At 34.5% G+C, this 18,971-nt stretch overlaps 1 protein-coding gene across 1 annotated transcript; it reads left to right on the top strand.

Moving 5' to 3' along the window:
• The first annotated feature begins 504 nt into the window (after window positions 1-504).
• On the top strand, window positions 505-2,428 carry LOC131860022 (probable disease resistance protein At1g58390). The gene is made up of 2 exons (XM_059214367.1): window positions 505-1,186; window positions 1,254-2,428. The coding sequence occupies exons 1-2, from the start codon at window positions 505-507 to the stop codon at window positions 2,426-2,428; spliced, it is 1,857 nt and encodes a 618-aa protein (XP_059070350.1).
• Window positions 2,429-18,971: the final 16,543 nt, after the last annotated feature.

Below are 18,971 nucleotides of genomic sequence, written 5' to 3' on the forward strand. Positions count from 1 at the left end.
AGCTGGTTCTCATGTTGGAAACCAAGGCTCGCTTTATTCCCATATTTTGTGATGTGAAGCCTTTTGAACTCCGCTACCCTGACAAGGGAGTTTATGCAGCTGCATTCGCCAAACATGAAGAAAAGGGCAGATTCAGCAAGGAGAGGCTTGACCAGTAGAAAGAAGCGCTCCACTCTTCTTCACTCATTTCTGGCTACGAATTCAGCACATCTAATGAGTAAGGCCTAGGTTATTTTTTGTCGTTTAGATCTAGCAAGTTTGTTTAGGTTGTTTGTTTCCAATCTATTATGATTCAATGTTTTAATTTTTCCGTTTTACCCTCTCCATATTGATTTTGAACACTTTTGAATTGTCATTGCCCTAAAAATTATCAGTAATGTGGAGATGCTGTGTTCCGAGATTACCTTGGCTGTGCAACAAGAGGTGGGGAAAACATTTAAGGGGGTTGGAAAACATCAGAAAGGTCTTCATGCAGACGAGGCAGCGTCAACAAGTACATGAGAAATGGTGAAGAAATCTAGTCTTCTGCCCAGAGATTCACGTCTAGTGGGGTTACAATCCAAAGTTGAAGACATAGTAGGGTTACTGGAAGACCCAAAAGTACCAGTCATAGCCGTCGTTGGTATGGGGGGCTCGGGGAAGACATTTCTTCTTCAAAATGTCTACAAAGCTGCAAAATCCAAGTATGATCAATCTATTTGGCTCTCTATTTCTAAATCTTATACTCTCAAGAATTTGCAAGATGATATAGCCTCCCATATAGGAATAAATAGTAAAAGTGTAAGTGAAGAGAGAGCGGCTGAATTGATTCATGACCATCTCCAAGGGAATAGATCTTTCATTGTGCTGGATGATCTCTGGACGCTGTCTACTGAAAATTCTCTGATCGATAAACTTGGTCGGCCAGCCGATAAAGACTGTAAAATTGTGGTCACTACAAGAAATAGGCAGGTTGCTTTAAATTCAAACTCTCGAATCTATGAGATGCAAAATTTGTCAGATGAAGACAGTTGGATGCTGTTTTGCATCTATGCATTTCCGAATAGTGCAGGAAATAGAGCGCCACAGCACATGGAAGAGGAGGGTCGGAAGATTGGAAAGCAGTGTGGAAATTTACCTCTTGCTATTAAAACGATAGCAGCATCTTTGGCCAACACTAAGCTTAAAAATTGGGAGTGGAAGCGCAGTCAGCTGGAAAGAGTAGTTACTCCCACTGGAGAGCATAACCCTGTCATGGAGATACTGAAACTGAGTTATGACTCTGCCTCCACACCTTAAACCGTGTTTTGCATATCTATCCTTCTTCCCCGAGGATGAGAAGATAGAAGCAGAGTATTTGATAAATCTGTGGATAGCGGAAGGATTCATCCCGGCAGGAGAGGAGCAGTGGGATTTGGCCTGGCATTGGTTAGATCAACTGGACAAGCTGTGTATGCTTCAAGTATATGAGAAAGATGATGATATTTTTATCAAATACTGTAAAATTCATGATTTGTTGCACGATTTGGCAATACACATATCAAGAGAAGATAATTGTGTTTTTTCTGTTGAAGAAGTGTCTTCACGTACAAGTAATTCCATGGGCTGGTGTCGGATTTTACTGGCCAACAAAGGTCTGCATGTTTTCAATGCCATCTCAGAGAGCCGTCCTGTTTATCTCCGTACACTCTCACTGTCTCAGAATTGGCAGATTACAAGTATTCCAGAAAACTTGTTTACCACTATGAGAGGACTGCGCGTTTTGGATTTGAGCTACACACACATCTCTACATTGCCTGCGTCTCTTGGAAAGATGATCCTTCTCAGATTATTGAATTTGAGGGGTACAGAGATAAAGGAGGTACCGGAGTGTGTGAGACACCTAAAACGCCTCTTGTTTCTTGCTTTACCTGATGGTTGTGAGTCATTACCAGCATGGATAAGTGATCTTAGATATCTTCAGCATTTAAGAGCCGACTGCATTTATCGGATGCCAAGGATAGCAAATTTGAGAACACTAGACTCATTTTTGGACTTCCGCACAGAAGAGGACAAATTCACGAGGTTAGATAATTTGGTCGATATGACTCAGCTTCAGAAACTACGCTTATTTCTTGACAATGAGATGGAGCTGAAGAGGATAGAAGAAGGGATCCTTGCCCAGCTGGTGAAGATGCGTTGTCTAGCAATCTGCAATAATAGAAAGGAGTTTAGGGAGTTTCCAGGGAAAATGAGAGCAATGAAACATCTGGAAAGTCTTCGACTATGCTTGTTTGTAGTGCCAAGTTGGATATGCGAGTTTGCAAATCTGAAGCAATTAGAATTAATCGACTGTGAGTGTAATGATTATCCGGAGTTGGAGAGAATGCCCAATCTGCTGCAATTGTCGCTAATTGTCGAGATTAAAAACTTTTTTAAAATATGTGAAAATGATTTTTATGTTTGTTAAATTTAAAGATTGTAAAATTTATTTAGTTTTTGTAGTATTATTTAATAAACAATAATCTAGGCATTTATTTATTAAAAATAAAGATTTGTCAAATTTATTTAATTTTAAAATGATAGTTTAGCTTTATAGAAACATAAAATTACATGAAAATGTGACATGGCTTGTACATTTTATAAAGATAATAATTTGTTTCTTAAAATTAATTTGCATTAATTTAAATGATATACATGTATAAGTGTAATTTAATTTAGATTAATTAATTGATATTTTTTGTGGGTAAGATAAATTAATATCATTTTAAAAAATATGATGAATAGCTTTAATGAATATTGTAGAATTATTTTATTGTTAGTTTGGGAATGGGTTCAATCTATCTAAATACTATCTCAAATCTTGTGTATGACATGCATATATATTTGGTGATGACTTTGCACCTTTAAATCACTTTTGTGTCTATAGATTTGTCCTTTCTTGTACACATTCGATCTTATTTGTACTGTGCGCATACTCTCTAATTCACAAAAGTCATCTTTATTTACTTCCTACTTGGATTGACAATATTATAAATATCTTTAGTCAGTTTTGAAAAAAAAGGTACAATTAATAAATTCATTAAATGCATATGCATTGCAAGTTGTCCTTTTAGTCAACTAAGTTTATTTCACATGCATGAGAGTTGGTAGTTATCATTTTTAGAGCTACTTCAAAATTGAGGGTTTTAATAGATAATGGATTATCTATGAATTATATTGTATTGAGCATTACTTTAGGATGTTTCCATTTCTCGTTGCTCAACAATTTCCCATTACTGACATCTTAAGTCATGACTTATATTCCTTAACATAGTTATTAACTTTTCTTTCTCATTACAGATACTTTGGCTTGCCCATCACTCAATTTATTTCTCAATTTTCCTAAGTTTATAGTTGAGCATGCGTTATGTTATGGTCTCCACCATTCGTCTAGCTAGCTCTAGTTTGGATGTCTCTCATTGGTTGTGTATGAGCACATGCCCTCTTGGGCTAGCCTTCCTCTCAATTATGCTAAGGTGACAAGTGTCACCCTAGCGTGTGCTCTTAGTTTACCACAAGGCCCAATCTCGTAGGTCCACATTATTAGACCTAACTACCATGTGTCACATTTGTCAGCATAGACCTCACCTAAAGGAAATATCCTTAAAGTATTATATCCATGGTAGACCTAGATGATATCTATGATTGGATAGAACCCTAGCATAAAGTAGGAGATGAGGGGCCCAACCCAATTTGTGTTGTTGTGTTATACCACCACATGTCCTTGATGGATATTATAGAGTTGATAGAACTAATCACTAAAATGTAAAGTGTTTTTTTCACTTGGATTCTTCATATTGGTCAAGGATGTCTAGCATCAACTTCAACAAAATTCAAACTTGGTCAATATCATCTTATCCATCAATTGTGCTTGTACCAAGCCAGATCAATGACTAGAACTCATTCTAAGCATGATTAGTTGTAGACATCTTGTTCACTTGAATGAGAGGTAACAACGACTTTACTAATAACTATATCATTATTTCGCTAATTTGGCCAAAAAATAGCGTGACGACATCACCAAAACATTTACTTTGCATTTTCATAAATAATTAATAAACTAGAGTTTGCTAGCTGAAAGCAAGTTCATTCCTTATCTTTGGTCAAAGTTCCAAAAAAATTTCATATACTCATATTTCTCTATGCGTCCAAGTTTTTCTAATCTAAATTACTATGTAAGAGGAACATCATAAGACTAGAATTTTGGAACCCTAGGGTAATCTACAAACTCTAATTAGTAGAAAATTTAGAGAAAGTTCTCAACCTTCCATATCAAAAAGACCCTTGCAACCTTCCACATTAAAAAAGACCCTTGGATGAAGATTTTATAGCACAATTGTCTGGGTCTTCTAGGAGGACCAAAGATTGCAAAGAGGTAGACATGCCTATTATGGGGTGGTCATTGTTTAAACACTAGTATAAGAAGACGAAAGTGAGTCCACAGCCAAGGTCAACCAATTCCAAAAAAATGTTACCATGAGATCTGTAGAACACGGGAGATCATGATTCATACCCATACTTTTTGCTTCCGTCCCATAATCAACTCCATCTTCAAAAAGAAGCCAGAATATAGAGCTGCCATGAGCCTTAAATAAACCACTCTGATGCATTCATATATGGTTAAATAGAGAAATAATCTTCAAGCTGTCCAAAACCATACATATATAGCCGGCTACATAAAAAAATCTCCTTTTGGACATAGAAACAACCACAACAAACATTGCTATCAATTAGAAGCAGAGGAGAACAGAGGAACCCACTCTGCAGAGCATATATGTAACCAACCGATGAGACAACCTTTGAGATCATGCCATAAAAGATAAAAAATGAAGTCTCTGAAATATTTTGAGGCATACACACAATCTTTACAGACTCAAAATGACCAACAATTGCACTGCTTCAGCACAACCACGAATCCAACCATCAAATAAACTGGTCAGCAATAATGCTCCAACAACACATTTTACTTTGGTAACGGGTTGTGCAGACTATGAGAGCGGTAGTGGGGTTCCTAGATGGGATGAGATTGTATGGAGGTTATTTGAAAAGATGAGGGTTGGTACCATGGTTGGCAGCTCTATAATGGAAGATGATTTGGATTTCAATATTTGTGTTTCGGGTGCCCTTATACATATGTATGTTAAATTTGGGAGTTTAAATGTTGGTCGCCATGTTTTTGACAATATGCTTCAGAGAGATTTGGTTTCATGGACTTCTTTGGTTTCATTTTCGAGAAGATTCTCTCATCTAGTGAAAAATAATTTTTTTAATATTATTTAATATTTTTTCTTTAATTTTTAATCAGCCTCTTTTTTAACTTTAAAAAGATACTCGCAATGTTTAATTAATTAAAAATATTTAAATTGATCAAAATACTAAAAAATATATATGTCTAGATTCATGACTTCGAGCTCTACAAAAATTAATCAAAATATGAGGGCACTTGCAAATGATCTTAATCTCGAAAATGTACTCAAGGATTAAGAAAAATTATGTTTTTTAAGGAATTTTCAAGTTGAAAAAATATAAATAATTTACCTTTTTCGTTGATGTGACATTATGAGAAATATAGTGAGGGAGCTTGCATATGATCTCAATCTCCAAAATGCACTCAAGGATTAAGAAAATTTGTGTCTTTTAAGGATTGTTCAAGTTGTAGGTTATGCGAAACCAACAACTTGTATTTTCTTTTTATTTTATAAAATGTCATGTTATAACACATACACATTATAGCTAGATTATTTCCAATACATAATATGTATGTGTTAATCATTGTTTTCATTTTTCAGAATCATGTTACATTCTTAGCCAAAAATGATATTGTTGGCCACTTTTTTGTTCCTTGGCTTAGCACACACACCCCAATATGTAAGACCATTAGTAATATTTTTCCTACTATTTTGGTCTAGTTTTCCAATTGTGTTATAAACTATAAAACATGCTCATCCTATTGCATGCATTAAATAAATGAATCATAACCATATAAGAAACTATTACAAATTGTATTATATATGTGTGCTTCTTGCAATTTATTCAATGTAAATGAAGAAAAAAGCCCAAGGAAAAAAATGTGCAAGGTGTAAATAGAGAATGAACAAAATTGCTTGCACACAAGAGATGTATTAGGTTACAAATATCTAAAGACAATGAAGTTATTCCCATTGCACAACGAGTCAAACCTATAATACAAGTCATTGTAATTGTTATAGCAAAGAGGAATTCAATGCAAAAAGAATGCTTTACTAATATGTGGATGCTACTATGAGATCTATTGAAGTAAATGAACTTTCAAGTAGGTGGCCAACAAAGAATTAGAAACTTCCAACAACCATGTTGAAAAATAGGCTGACTAGTATAAATAACACGAAAAGGAAATGTTCCCCAACTATTTTGAATGAATAAGAAGATGACAAGGTTGTTTAATCGTGCAACGAGATGACTACAATCAGCCATGGACTTAAAATAGTAAATTAAAGGCTAAAGTAATGTAAATATGTCAAACAATACCAAAACCATTGAAGGATGGACTACTTGGTAAGTCTTGGTGGATAAATTTTTAAAAAGGCATCTTAATATTACTTTGAGGATTATAAAAGGACTTGATAGAAATAAAACACTTAATTTTAGGTAGGAATAATGGTTGCAATGTTATATGACACGTTATTAGGGGCATACGTAGCTAATCCATATGGCCTTGCAAGATTTGGAATTGTGGTGAGATTGGTATTCAAGGTAGTAGAAGGTGCAATGTGGGTTCTCACTAAAAAGGGTGGCATAAGTGTTTCATACCTTATACTAATGAGCTGGGAGAGGATAACAATTTTATGTTGTGTGAATGCTAGTTTATAGAAAATTCCTAGTATTTACTTGTTTAAGAGAAAAATAACTATAAAATTATATTGCCAATTGTAAACAAGGCGCTTACATGGATACATAGCCCCATGCATGGATGATAAATAGTTCTTTTTCAATTGACTACACTATTTTAGTTGTTCTATATCTATGGGCATCTCACCCACTAGTAGAAACCTATTGATATTTCATGGCCATGAACACCATGTTTCCTTCTCAAACATTTAGAGGCAAGGATACTTGCTATTAACCTGCTAACCCTACCAACCTGCACATCTCATAAGTTTCAACTAGTAGATGCTAGCATCTTTTCATCTTTCAAGACATATATTAAGAGTGAAAGAGAAATGTATGGATGGATAACTATCCCAATTTAGAGGTTGAAAGGGTATATTTGGAAATGCTTGGCAACTTCACAATTCAAAAATAATTGACTATTGACAATATAAAATTTGGTTTTAAGAGGACACATATTTGGCCCCTAGATCCAAATGCGTTAATTGAGGATATGAGACTTCTATTTGAATTTTTTTTCCCTTGAGGAAGCTTTAGTTGAATCAAATATTTTGTCTACCCAATATTAATGTTCCCCATTTAGAGGTGCAAGGGACACATGTAAACTCCATAAACTAAATAGTTGAGCCACTGATAAAGGAAATATATGTTCTAATAGGAACAACTATTTTGTCAAACCAACATAATAATGTGCCAAAGAGACACTAACTCCTCCCATTGCACTAGACCTGGACCATCTTTGTTGTTGGAGAGGCTGCTATATATCTTGTTATTGAATAGAAATAGGATGAAGAGAAAATTCTTTCAATTCCATCTCTGTAAAACACTATGGCCCCATCTACCTTAGTGTATTTATATGATGATTGTGTAGAATGTGAAGCTATTCAATTGGGAGGAGGTCAAGATGTTCATAAAAATTTAATTAAGGAAAAAATTAAAAATGAAAAATAATCCAACAAGCTATTGGGAGGCCAAATGAATTCCAACATAGCTAATTCCCAGAACTACATGTTCATATAGTGAAGGGTACATCAAACTAGCAAGTTGATTGTGAGATTCAATTAAGCAAAAAATCAAAGAAAAACAAGAAGAAGAAAATTCAAGATCTTAAAATTAAAAAAGGGATAACAAATTAAATTGAGGAAGATTGAAGGAATCAGGACAAGAAACATAAAGGAGTAGATGAGAATAGAATAATATCTTCAATGAAAATTAATGTGCTACAAAATATAAAAAGTGGAGAGAGAAAGAATGCAAAAAGAAGAAATTAAAATTCAATGGGAACAAGATAAATGAGAGAAAGGATTAGAAAATTTTAGTAAAGAGTTAGAGAGGCAAAGGTGTTTGAGTAATCTTGTAAATCCCTTGCCATAACAACATTTAATGTTCAAGGTCTTTGTAGCTATCCACTTCCCTCAATATTGTCCACCATTTTCTAACATTAGTTTTAGCTATGTCCATTCATATAGCAGTTCTACAAATTTTGAGACAACAAGAATGGATGGCTAGTTGGCTAAGAAAGGTTCACCAAGCAACAACAAATCAACAAACCCCATGCCCTCATCAAGATTATATTTTCCAAGTGGTTATGAATGAAAACAATGCTAGATTGTAAGCGGTGAACAAATTTTTGGGAGCCATCTATAATTCTCACATTAATAAAACCTGATAGATTGCATGCCTATTTTGTTTCTCTCATTGTTTTGAAGATGATCCATTTATATAGAAAGAACAAAGTTTTCTTATATAACACTATTATATGATGTGATTTAAATTGAATTGTTGTTTAGAATACTAATATGCTTATCTTTGTGGTTTTCCTAATGTGAACAACCACCTCAGCATAGCCCATACAATTATCCTATTCATGCAAATTTATATATTAGTTACTTTGTTTGTAAAAGGGTTATAAATATTCATGTTGTGATCTTGTTTCAAGTTATATGTAACCCTTAATGTTGCATATGTATACAAATACATATATAAAATTGTTATCTTTTATATAAAAAAATCTTAAACTGGTATGTTTTTATTTTAATGGGGTTCAAAATTATATATATAAGTTTGAGAAATTATTATAAATATTTATATTATAATGGTGTTTCAAGTTATATATAACCACTATTCTAAGTCTTAGTATAACTATCCTATAATGTTGACATGTAGGATGCCTCTACTTTGTATGTCATAAAATCATTAGCTTATATATAAACACACACACTTCATTTTCATACCTTTTGAAGTGAGTATGAATTTTTTTAATGGTGGAGAAAGTGGAACTATATAGGGAAGAGGGAGGAGGGGAAAGTGGTAGTGTGGGCTATGTTTAAGTGGCTTTCAACAATGAGTTTAAACTCATAAAACCCCTAACAAGATTTCTTATAAATGAACCTTTTAATTTTATATATATTTAGAGAGAGAGAGAGAGAGAGAGAGAGAGAGAGAGAGAGAGAGAGAGAGAGAGAGAGAGAGAGAGAGAGAGAGAGAGAGAGAGAGTACATATATTATAGAGATATATATTTATTGCAAAGCTTATGGCTTTTAGAGGAGGATGCATGATAGAGAAAAGTTCATCATTGAAGTGGTTTTGGAATGGGTTTTATGAACTTAATGGCATGTATAAGAGGAATGAAAAAATTGCAATTACAAACATATATTGCAATGAAAAATAAAAAATAAAACAAAAAACTAGATCAAAACTAATTAAATTAATTAATGAATAGAGGATCATTATCATTGTGAGATTCAAAGACAACCTCACCTACCATGGCCAATGGTTCTATTTTCCTCAAATGTTCAATGTGTTGAACAACACAACAAAAGGAATAAATGCACCACTATCACTGAATCCCAACCTCCCCATTGGTACAGTTAAAGTTCTGCACCATTTGTTCTCTTTTGCATGACATCCATTCAACATATATTGCAAAAGAAAAAACATACACCGCAACATCTACCATACAACTCAAACCTATGTGAGAAATAGCCATTTAAAAACTCAAGTGACAAAGTTATTGTGCAATAAATGTGCATTTAGTGAGTAGGTATAGACATGGCAATTTACAACCAAGAAAGAAACATATAAAAAAAATAAAATTCATGAGCAGGTAGTCCTCAAAACCCTCATCAAGGTGTGAAAAAATCTTGAAAAAAAGATGTGAAGAGAGATTCATGAATGTTACAGAAAAAACTTGAATTTGACTCTATAATCATCCTCTAATGTAGTTATTCACCTCAGCATAACCCATACTGCCATCTAACTCAATTATTTGGAAACCTTCTTTACCAATGAGACTTCCTTGCAATTAGTGAAGATAATAACTATACATTGAAACGTACATCGTATAAAATATTATACAACATATGATTAATATGAATAAATAAATAGGGGAGATGGCCCAATAGTTTAATATTTTTTAATTATTGTGTTAGAAGTTGATTTAATTGTTGGCATTTTGGCATTAAGTTGTCATTGATGTCAACTAGTTTGGAAAGGTCACCGGTAAGAAAGAAGGAGCAAACAGTATGATGGGAATTCACATGAGAGTGAGAAGACAAAATGAAGGCTTACCGGCAAGGCATAAATCAGGATGAAGGCTATGTGTGTGTTAACATGTTGAGTAACAACCGGTAGAGCATTAAATAGGTCTAGAGGTTGGCTGCCTATTTTTTATGAAGAGGCAGAATGTTAAAGTTATCACATACCATCGGAGGTGAAGATGTGCTACCAGTTTAGTATGCACTATCAGTTAGCAGAAGGAGAAGGTATCAGCGATAAAGGCATGTATCGGTATGAGTTTGTTGAATATTCAAGAATGAACCAGTTGTGTATCAGTGAGCTAAGTGATTGACTGTTGTGATGCCATGTGGAGCTGAGGTTGCAAACATGCAGACGTCGATGAATCCTCCATCGACATGGTTGGTGAAATAGCTAGTTGACATTAATAAAAAAGCCACAAATCACGGGATTGTAACAGACTGATGCGGCTCAAGGAAGAAATAATGACAGAGGAAGATCAGGGAAGTCATTGGTGCCTGAATCAATACAAAGGAAATCATATTCTAAGAAGACCTAGAAAAAGAAACAGTTGAGCATTTTATGAGTCAATAGATTTCAAGGTAGGAAACCTTGTACATGATTGCTATCTTTAGTAAGTATGCATCAAATAATGGAAAATGTGTACAGATGCATTCCTAGAGTACAGGTGGTTGATCCAAGACTGACTAGATCAGATCTCATGAAGATTTTGTCGAGTAAAGGAAACCCTAACTGCTCAGTGTTTGAATGCATTCTTGGTGGGAAATCATGATTATAAATATATGAGCTCGAGACAGATTAAGGTGATGCTGAAGAGAAGAAAAAGAGAGAAGAAGAGCTTAAGTGCAAGAAAGAATTATTTTTGGCCTTACAATTTATTCTAAGAAATTTGCAGAGTAAGTGAGTAGGCAAATCGGTGAGAGGGTTTTACCGGCAGTGATTGAGTACCAGTAGAACTCTAGTCCAACAATTAAGCTAATTGGTGAGGTGTGGTAGAGCAAGACAACATCCAAGTGTGACACAGTGTTTGGCAAGACTTTGAAAGAAAGAGAGTGATAATAGAGGCCAAGAATCAGAGAGTGTTATCTCACAACCGGTAGTGTGAGATCCAGTGGAGGAGAAAAGACTGTCAACCAATAGTAAGGTATTTAATCAGGAGTTGCAGAATTCATTTGCAATAAGAAGCTTTAATTGTATCTAAATTGTATTTCAATATATACATCACCAAGTTGGAGCTTGGTGCAATGGTTGATGCTCCTTGGGTTGGTGCCCTAAATCTTTGTAATTCAGTGTTTTACCTGTGAGGCTAGATTGGAGTAGTAGACTCCAACAATATTTCTCATCGAGGTTTTTCCCATATTGGGTTTTTCTCATATATCTGGTGTTGTGGGTTGCATTTGTGTGATTGATCTGTTTTGGTTTTCCTTATTGCTTTGTTGGTCTAATTGTTTAGTGCTTAAGATAGAAACCAGTATTCTGAAGTTGCCTTGAAAGTTAAAAGTTTAGGACCCACTGATTCACCCCGCTCTCAGTGGTACTCTATGTTCAACAATTACCCATGCTTGTTGATTTGATACACATACTTGTTGATTTAATGTTCAGTTTTTTTGACAAGATTGTACCAATAATTGTGACTATAAAGTTGTTAATGTTGATGATGACTACTAATAACTGAATGAAATGCACTATTGGTCATAAAAGGCAACCAATCATGTGATGCCAAATCAACTGCACAAGTATTGGGGCTCCTTTTGCATGACTATTGGTCTCACCTTTTGGGGGGATATTTTGGACACCTTGGAAAAAAGCATGTTGATGTGGCATTATATTTGATGATGCGACCCTAAAACCTTAGCATAAGAAAGGGACTTGCCAAGTAAGTTGCTGTAAAAAATTAGGAGTGATTTGAAATTTCCAAACAAAGTTTTAAGAAGTGTGAAGTTAGGGTGCACAACTACACCTATGCAAACTAACAATAAAATTGAATGTGTGGACTCAAATTAAAATGTAACGATGAAGATAAAAATGCAGATCTTTTGGGAGAGGATGCTTAATAATTCCTATTCATCTTGGAACCATTGAAAGGGAAGAAACCATAGAGAGAAAATTTTGTGGATATTTGTGAGGAAGTAAAGTTTGAAACGAAAACTCATAGAGAAAATGAAATGTCCTTGCTTACAATTCACGCAATTTGCACGAATATGTCTCACATGGGTGATGTTGATTGTTTCAGCATTTTCCCCAGCACATGCCATGTGACCTCTGAAACAAATTGAAGTCGTGCAGAGAAAAACAAAAGTTCTTGCTACCCAAGATACTCTGTCGAAAATAGCATTTCACGACAAAAAAACACGGAAAGCATGTAAGCACTTAAATTCAAGTGCGTACGATTCTACTATAATTATGTTGATAATATTCTCACAACCCTTGACTCAAAATAACATACAAATTTTATCCATGAATAAATTTTGTTCTATTTTTATTATAAAACTATTTTGTAAATAACATACAATTGAATATACATAATAACTATTATTTGATTCAAAATATTTTTAAAAGTTATTTAATCACTTTAAACATACAATGTCATTTTTAGAATGAAAATTCTATAAAAAATTACATATGAAAATAATATGTGATTTCCCTACTTCATGTGAAATGAAGTTCAAAACAAATTATAAGTGAATTTTCTATCCTACCTACATACAATGTCCAATGGAATTTACATGCTCCTTAAGCATGATAAAATCTATTAAGGGGCAAAGGCTGTTATTACAAAGGTAATTAAGATTATAAATATAATAGATTTTAAATATTGCGAAGATAGGTTGGACTTTCCAGCCTTGCCTACGTACAACCTCCAATAGATTTTACATATAACAAATTTCAAATATTGTGGAGATGGGTTAGAATTTCCTACCTTGCCTACATACAACCTTTAATAGATTTTACATGCACTATAATTACTAACATATGTAATTAAGATATTAAATGTTATAGAGATTAAAAATCTTCCTACTAAACCCAACAAATAGATGATTCATTTCTATTAAAGAGACCAAGTGAGAAATAAATTTGAATTTCTAGTTAAAAAATGACTGCAAAGGGAGAAACTACATTAAAAAACATTGTGGACTCTTTTTTTTTATGAATACGTCCATCAAAATCTATTAATATAAAAATATAATACACATATAAACAAAAAAGGGTAGATGGACATAAGGTCACCCCTTAGAGTCACATGAGTAGAACCTGAAAAATCAAAGTCTATAAGAGCATAACCCAAAAAGCATGAAATACAAACAAACTAACAAAGTGCCTGGTCCATAAAGCAACAACAAATTTAAGCAGTCAAAGCACACCCAATAGAAAGTGGAGGGGGCTCTTAGTCATTTGACTTACCCCATACATTAGTGAGATCCAAAGTGATGTTAGGAAAGGACCACCCCTCATTGATATTTGCCTCTCCCTCCTCTTTATCTTTAATCCTTTTAGGCAAAATGGCCAGATCCAGTCGAGGGAGCCACTTAGAATTATCAAGCCAGCCACCACCAACACTAGCCACAGGACAACCATTATCGCCTCTAGAAACTGACCCTTTACCACTAAAGGCCAAGTTGAAGCAAAGCTTCTATGAGGTGGAGAAGTAGAGCATCGCTAAAATGAATGATCCCTACCATCAAAGTGGCAATGAGAGGCCTAGGATCTAGGATAACTAGAGTGACAAGTAGAAAAACTTCTTCATCGTTGACCACATCAAGGTGAATGACCACAAGAAGTGGATGCATTGGGAGGAACTCTGGCCACAGTGCATAAGGCATTACCCTAGTGATCAATTAGCTCATGAAGGTGAGCCACTTTATTTTCTTGGACCTTGATCGACAACATAACATTATTATAAATAGTAACTTTACATTAAAGCAAAATAGAAGTTGTTAGATAGTTCAAATAACTGGAAGACAACTGAGAGGGGGGAGTGAATCAGTTGTCATAGATTACCAAAACATTAAGCAATTAAAATTTTAATACCAAAACCCAAAAATTAATACTGGATTGCTTAAACCAAATAACAAAATAGCAGTTAAACCAATTAAGCATAAACAATAATCACATAATAAATACCATCCACATGACACCAAGATTTATACATGGAAAACCCAGTAAAGGAAAAAACAATAGTGGGAAGCCTACCCACAGTCAGATAATACTTCTCCAGTAAGTATGTGAATTACAATTGAGGGGCCTACACTTGTAGGAAGGCCAACAACCTAGAGCACACTGCTCATCACAAAAGGAGTCTCACTGATTACATAGAAATCCAGATGACAATCCGAAGAAGTGTTTGAACTGCAAAGATAGAATCTCCTATGCTTGAGTATAGTTTTGGTTAAGCTCAATACCAGAGGAATAAATCCTCTTACATAAACCCAATTTGATCTCTAATGATCGACCAAATCTGGTTCTTGAATGATATTACAGTATCCACACATCACATATTCATATCCCATTCCCACATATATGATATACAATGAGATCTTACATCTATATATACAAACCCTCGACCATAAACAATCAAGTTGGCTACCAGACAATAAACCAAATATGTAATTACAAAACATGTTGGCCTTAGACCAAACAAATAATATCCAACACATAAGACATCCCAAAAACACATCGAGAGGTGTAGTCCACATGTTTCATTAAAGTTGATCCATAACCTAGATCAATCAGGACCCAATATAGGTCCATACGCTAAAGCAATCATCTCCATCTGCCAAGTCTCGAACATGATCACCAGCAACATCCTGAAACTCCACCAGAAGTTGCACTAGCACCACTTATGCATATCATCAAAGATCTTCATCAAAAGCTCTGTCGGTGAAACCCTTGCCGGAACTGCAAGCCAAGCTTCCAAGCAAACAAGATCGCATCTAATCACCAGACCAAAACCAACTGACTTAATATGAACATGATTATCATGAATAAGCCAATTCCATAACCAAATTATACTGGAGCCTACTAGATCATGTCGGATCTAAACCAACCAAAAACTACTCAACCTATCGTGACCAAAAGGGTGTCGGTAAAGTATCCAAGCAGCTAGTATTGACATCAATGACAAAACATCAATGCAACATATAATCAATTCCTCCAAATGGCCATGAATCTCCCCCTTTAGTATTGATTACAACACTAGATGTGAAAAACATCTAAGTACTAAGAAATGCCAAACAAGACTCCCCCAGTGGAAGACAACAAATAATCTCCCATCAAAGATATAGAAATGAAGTTCTTAAACAAATACCAAACTCTCCTTGTGAATAATATCTCTATAAAGCTCTTAATTATGTATATCTCTCCCTCTAATGTATACAACTCCTCAAGTTTTCTTTTTCTTTTTCACATCAATATCTCTCCCCCTTTAACATCAATGCCAGAAATCTGACAAAAATATCAAAGCAAAAACATAAACCACTGAAACACAAAGTTGACTACTCCCCTTGAGCAGTAGCATCCCCACATCAGTGCTGGAATGAAAAATATTTATGATAATGCAAACCAGACTGATGCCAAACCGCATCAATCAAGTCTCTATCAGAGGGGCAGAAACTTCCAATCTGTCTCTCAGGTACTCAAATGATTCTTTAGGCAAAGATTTAGTGAAAATATATGCAATATATTCTTTAGTGTTCACATCAACCAATCTGACTTCATTTGCTTCCACCTTTTCCTTCAAAAAGTTATACTTAATAGATATGTTCTTTTTCTTAGAATGAAATACCAAATTATTTGATATGTCAATAGCAACAGAGTTATCACAGTGAATAACTAGTGGTCCATTATAATCCACCTTTATATTGTTCAACATTTGCTTCATCCATAAAGCTTGTGTACAGTTAGTAGCAAGAAGCAACATACTTAGCTTCAGCAGTAGATAAAGAAGTACATGACTATTTCTTGTTGATCCATGAAACCAACTTCTTTCCAAGAAAGAAAGCTACACCAGAAGTACTTTTCTGGTCATCAACATCTCCAACCCAATCAACATTTGTATATGCACATAAAGTAAAGTCATCATCCTTAGGGTACCACAAACCATATTCTGGTGTACCTTGTAAGTATCTAAAAAAAAAATTTACTGCACTCTCATTATTTTCTCTAGGATCACTTTGAAATATAGATGCAATACAAACAACATTCATTATGTCAGGCCTAGTTTGAGTCAAATAAAGCAGACCTCCAATCATAGATTTGTATCTTGTAGGATTTACTAGTGCAGAAACATCTTTTCTTCTCAGTTTCTCACTTGTAACCATAGGCGTACTTACCGGTTTAGAATCTCCCATACCAAATTTGTTCAATGATTCCCTAGCATACATAGCTTGATAGATGAAAATACCTTTGTCAGTCTGCGTAATCTACAAACCAAGGAAATATTTCATTTCCCCAATCATAGACATCTCAAATTCTTTGTCCATATTCTTAGAAAATTCCATGCACAACTTATCTTCACCTCCAAAAATGATGTCATCAACAAACACTTCAATAATCAGTATACAATCATCAGTGACCTTATAATATAAGTTATTGTCATCATTACCCTTAGTAAAATCAAGCTTCAAAAGATATTTATCCAACCTTGCATACCAAGCTCAAAGGAAGTTACAAAGAAGCTTCTCCAAATAAAGATAAGGGGCATTCAAAGGTATCCAAAAGAAGAGTAATACACATGTGTGGCTACTAAACTTTTAGAGCAGATGTAGAATTTACCAACTAAAGAAAGAGGCTTGGTAATCCAATATGAGAGTTTCTTCTATATTCTATCTAGAATGACATTCCAAAGATCAATAGAAGAAGCTTGAAAATAATTAGTTGTGCCCAAGAATCTGAAAAATTTTCCACACGCAATCCACTTCCACATAAAATCACAAAGCCAAAGAGGCTTAGAAAGAAAGGTATCCAAACACTTAAGAGCTTCTTCAACATTTTTATTTTCTTCAAGGAACATGAGAAAAGAGCCATCAAAAAAATGACCATTGACTAGTTGGTACTAAAACTCAGGCAAGGCAATGCCTTGAACAATCCCTTTAGAAATGGTATCTACAATAAAATGCCCAAACCCTTTTGTTGCAAGAACATACAATAAGGGTGCAAGAGGAAACCCTTGATGAATGGATCAAAAGAGCCCAAAGGTAGAATATTGTCAATTGTTAATGGTGATGCAATCATAAGAATCCCCAAACAACATAGCAATAGATTGAATAAATCATGTTCAAAACCCAAGAGCTCCAACCATTACAAGAATAAACGGCCACTCGGTGCGATCATAAGCTCTAGCAAAGTCAACCTTGAGACTATGAACAAGCTATGTATAACATCAAGCCCATTTCACTCCTTCCTAGACTACAATGATGTTATCCATGATAAATCTGGATTTGACGAACCTAGTTTGTTCAAGACAAACAATGAGCAGGAGAAAGTGGTGGATTTTCAAAACCAAAGCTTTAGCAATAATCTTATACGAAACATTGAATAGGGTGATAGGCTGCTAGTTGCAAAAACCCTTCATATCACTAGGTTTGGGAGTAAATTTGATGTTTCCTTTATTGATAATATGTTCTAAAGACTGGCTATGAAAAGCTTTAATATAAACCTTGTGATGATCAACGCTCACACAGGGCCAAAAGGCTTGATAAAATTCACATAGAAACCCATCATAGTTAGGACCCTTATCATCCACCATAGATATGATAACATCCTTAATGTCATCTAAAGTGACCAACTACATTGAATGAAGAAGAAAAGGTAAAGTTTGTTTAATCGTGCAAGGAGATGGCTACAATTGACCATAGACTTGAAATAATAAATTAAAGTCTAAAGTGGTGTAAATATGTCAAACAAGGTCAAATTCATTAAGGATGAACTACGATGTAAGTCTCGATGCACAATTTTCAAAAACACATTTTAATCTTACTTTGAGGATTACAAAAGGACTTGATAGAGATAAAACACTCAATTTGAGGTAGGTAAAATGGTTGCAATGTTGTATGACATATTGTCAAGGGCATATGCAGCTAATTCGTATAGTCTTTGCAACATTTGGAATTGTGATAAGATCAATGTGCAAGGTGGTACTAATGATGCAATGTGGGTACTCACTAAAAAGGATGGCATAAGTATTTCACACCTTATACTAATGAGCTAGAAGTGGATAATAATTTTATGTTGTGTGAATGCTAGTGGATAGAAAATTCCTAGTGTTTACTCATTTAAGAGAAAAACAACTAAAAATTATATTGCCAATTGTAAACTAGGTGCTTACATGGATACTTAACCCCATGCATGGATGATAAATAGTACTTCTTCAATTGGCTACACTAGTTTATGTTCTCTATATCTATGGGTGTCTCACCCACTAAGAGAGACCTATTGATATTTCATGGGCATGACAACCATGCTACCATCTCAAAAAAAATTAATCAAGGTTACATGGTATTAACCTACTAACCCTACCAACCCACACATATCACAAGTTGTACCTGGTAGATGTTAGCATCTTTTCATC

Source organism: Cryptomeria japonica, chromosome 11 (genome assembly GCF_030272615.1).
Source record: "Cryptomeria japonica chromosome 11, Sugi_1.0, whole genome shotgun sequence".
Taxonomy (NCBI): domain Eukaryota; kingdom Viridiplantae; phylum Streptophyta; class Pinopsida; order Cupressales; family Cupressaceae; genus Cryptomeria; species Cryptomeria japonica.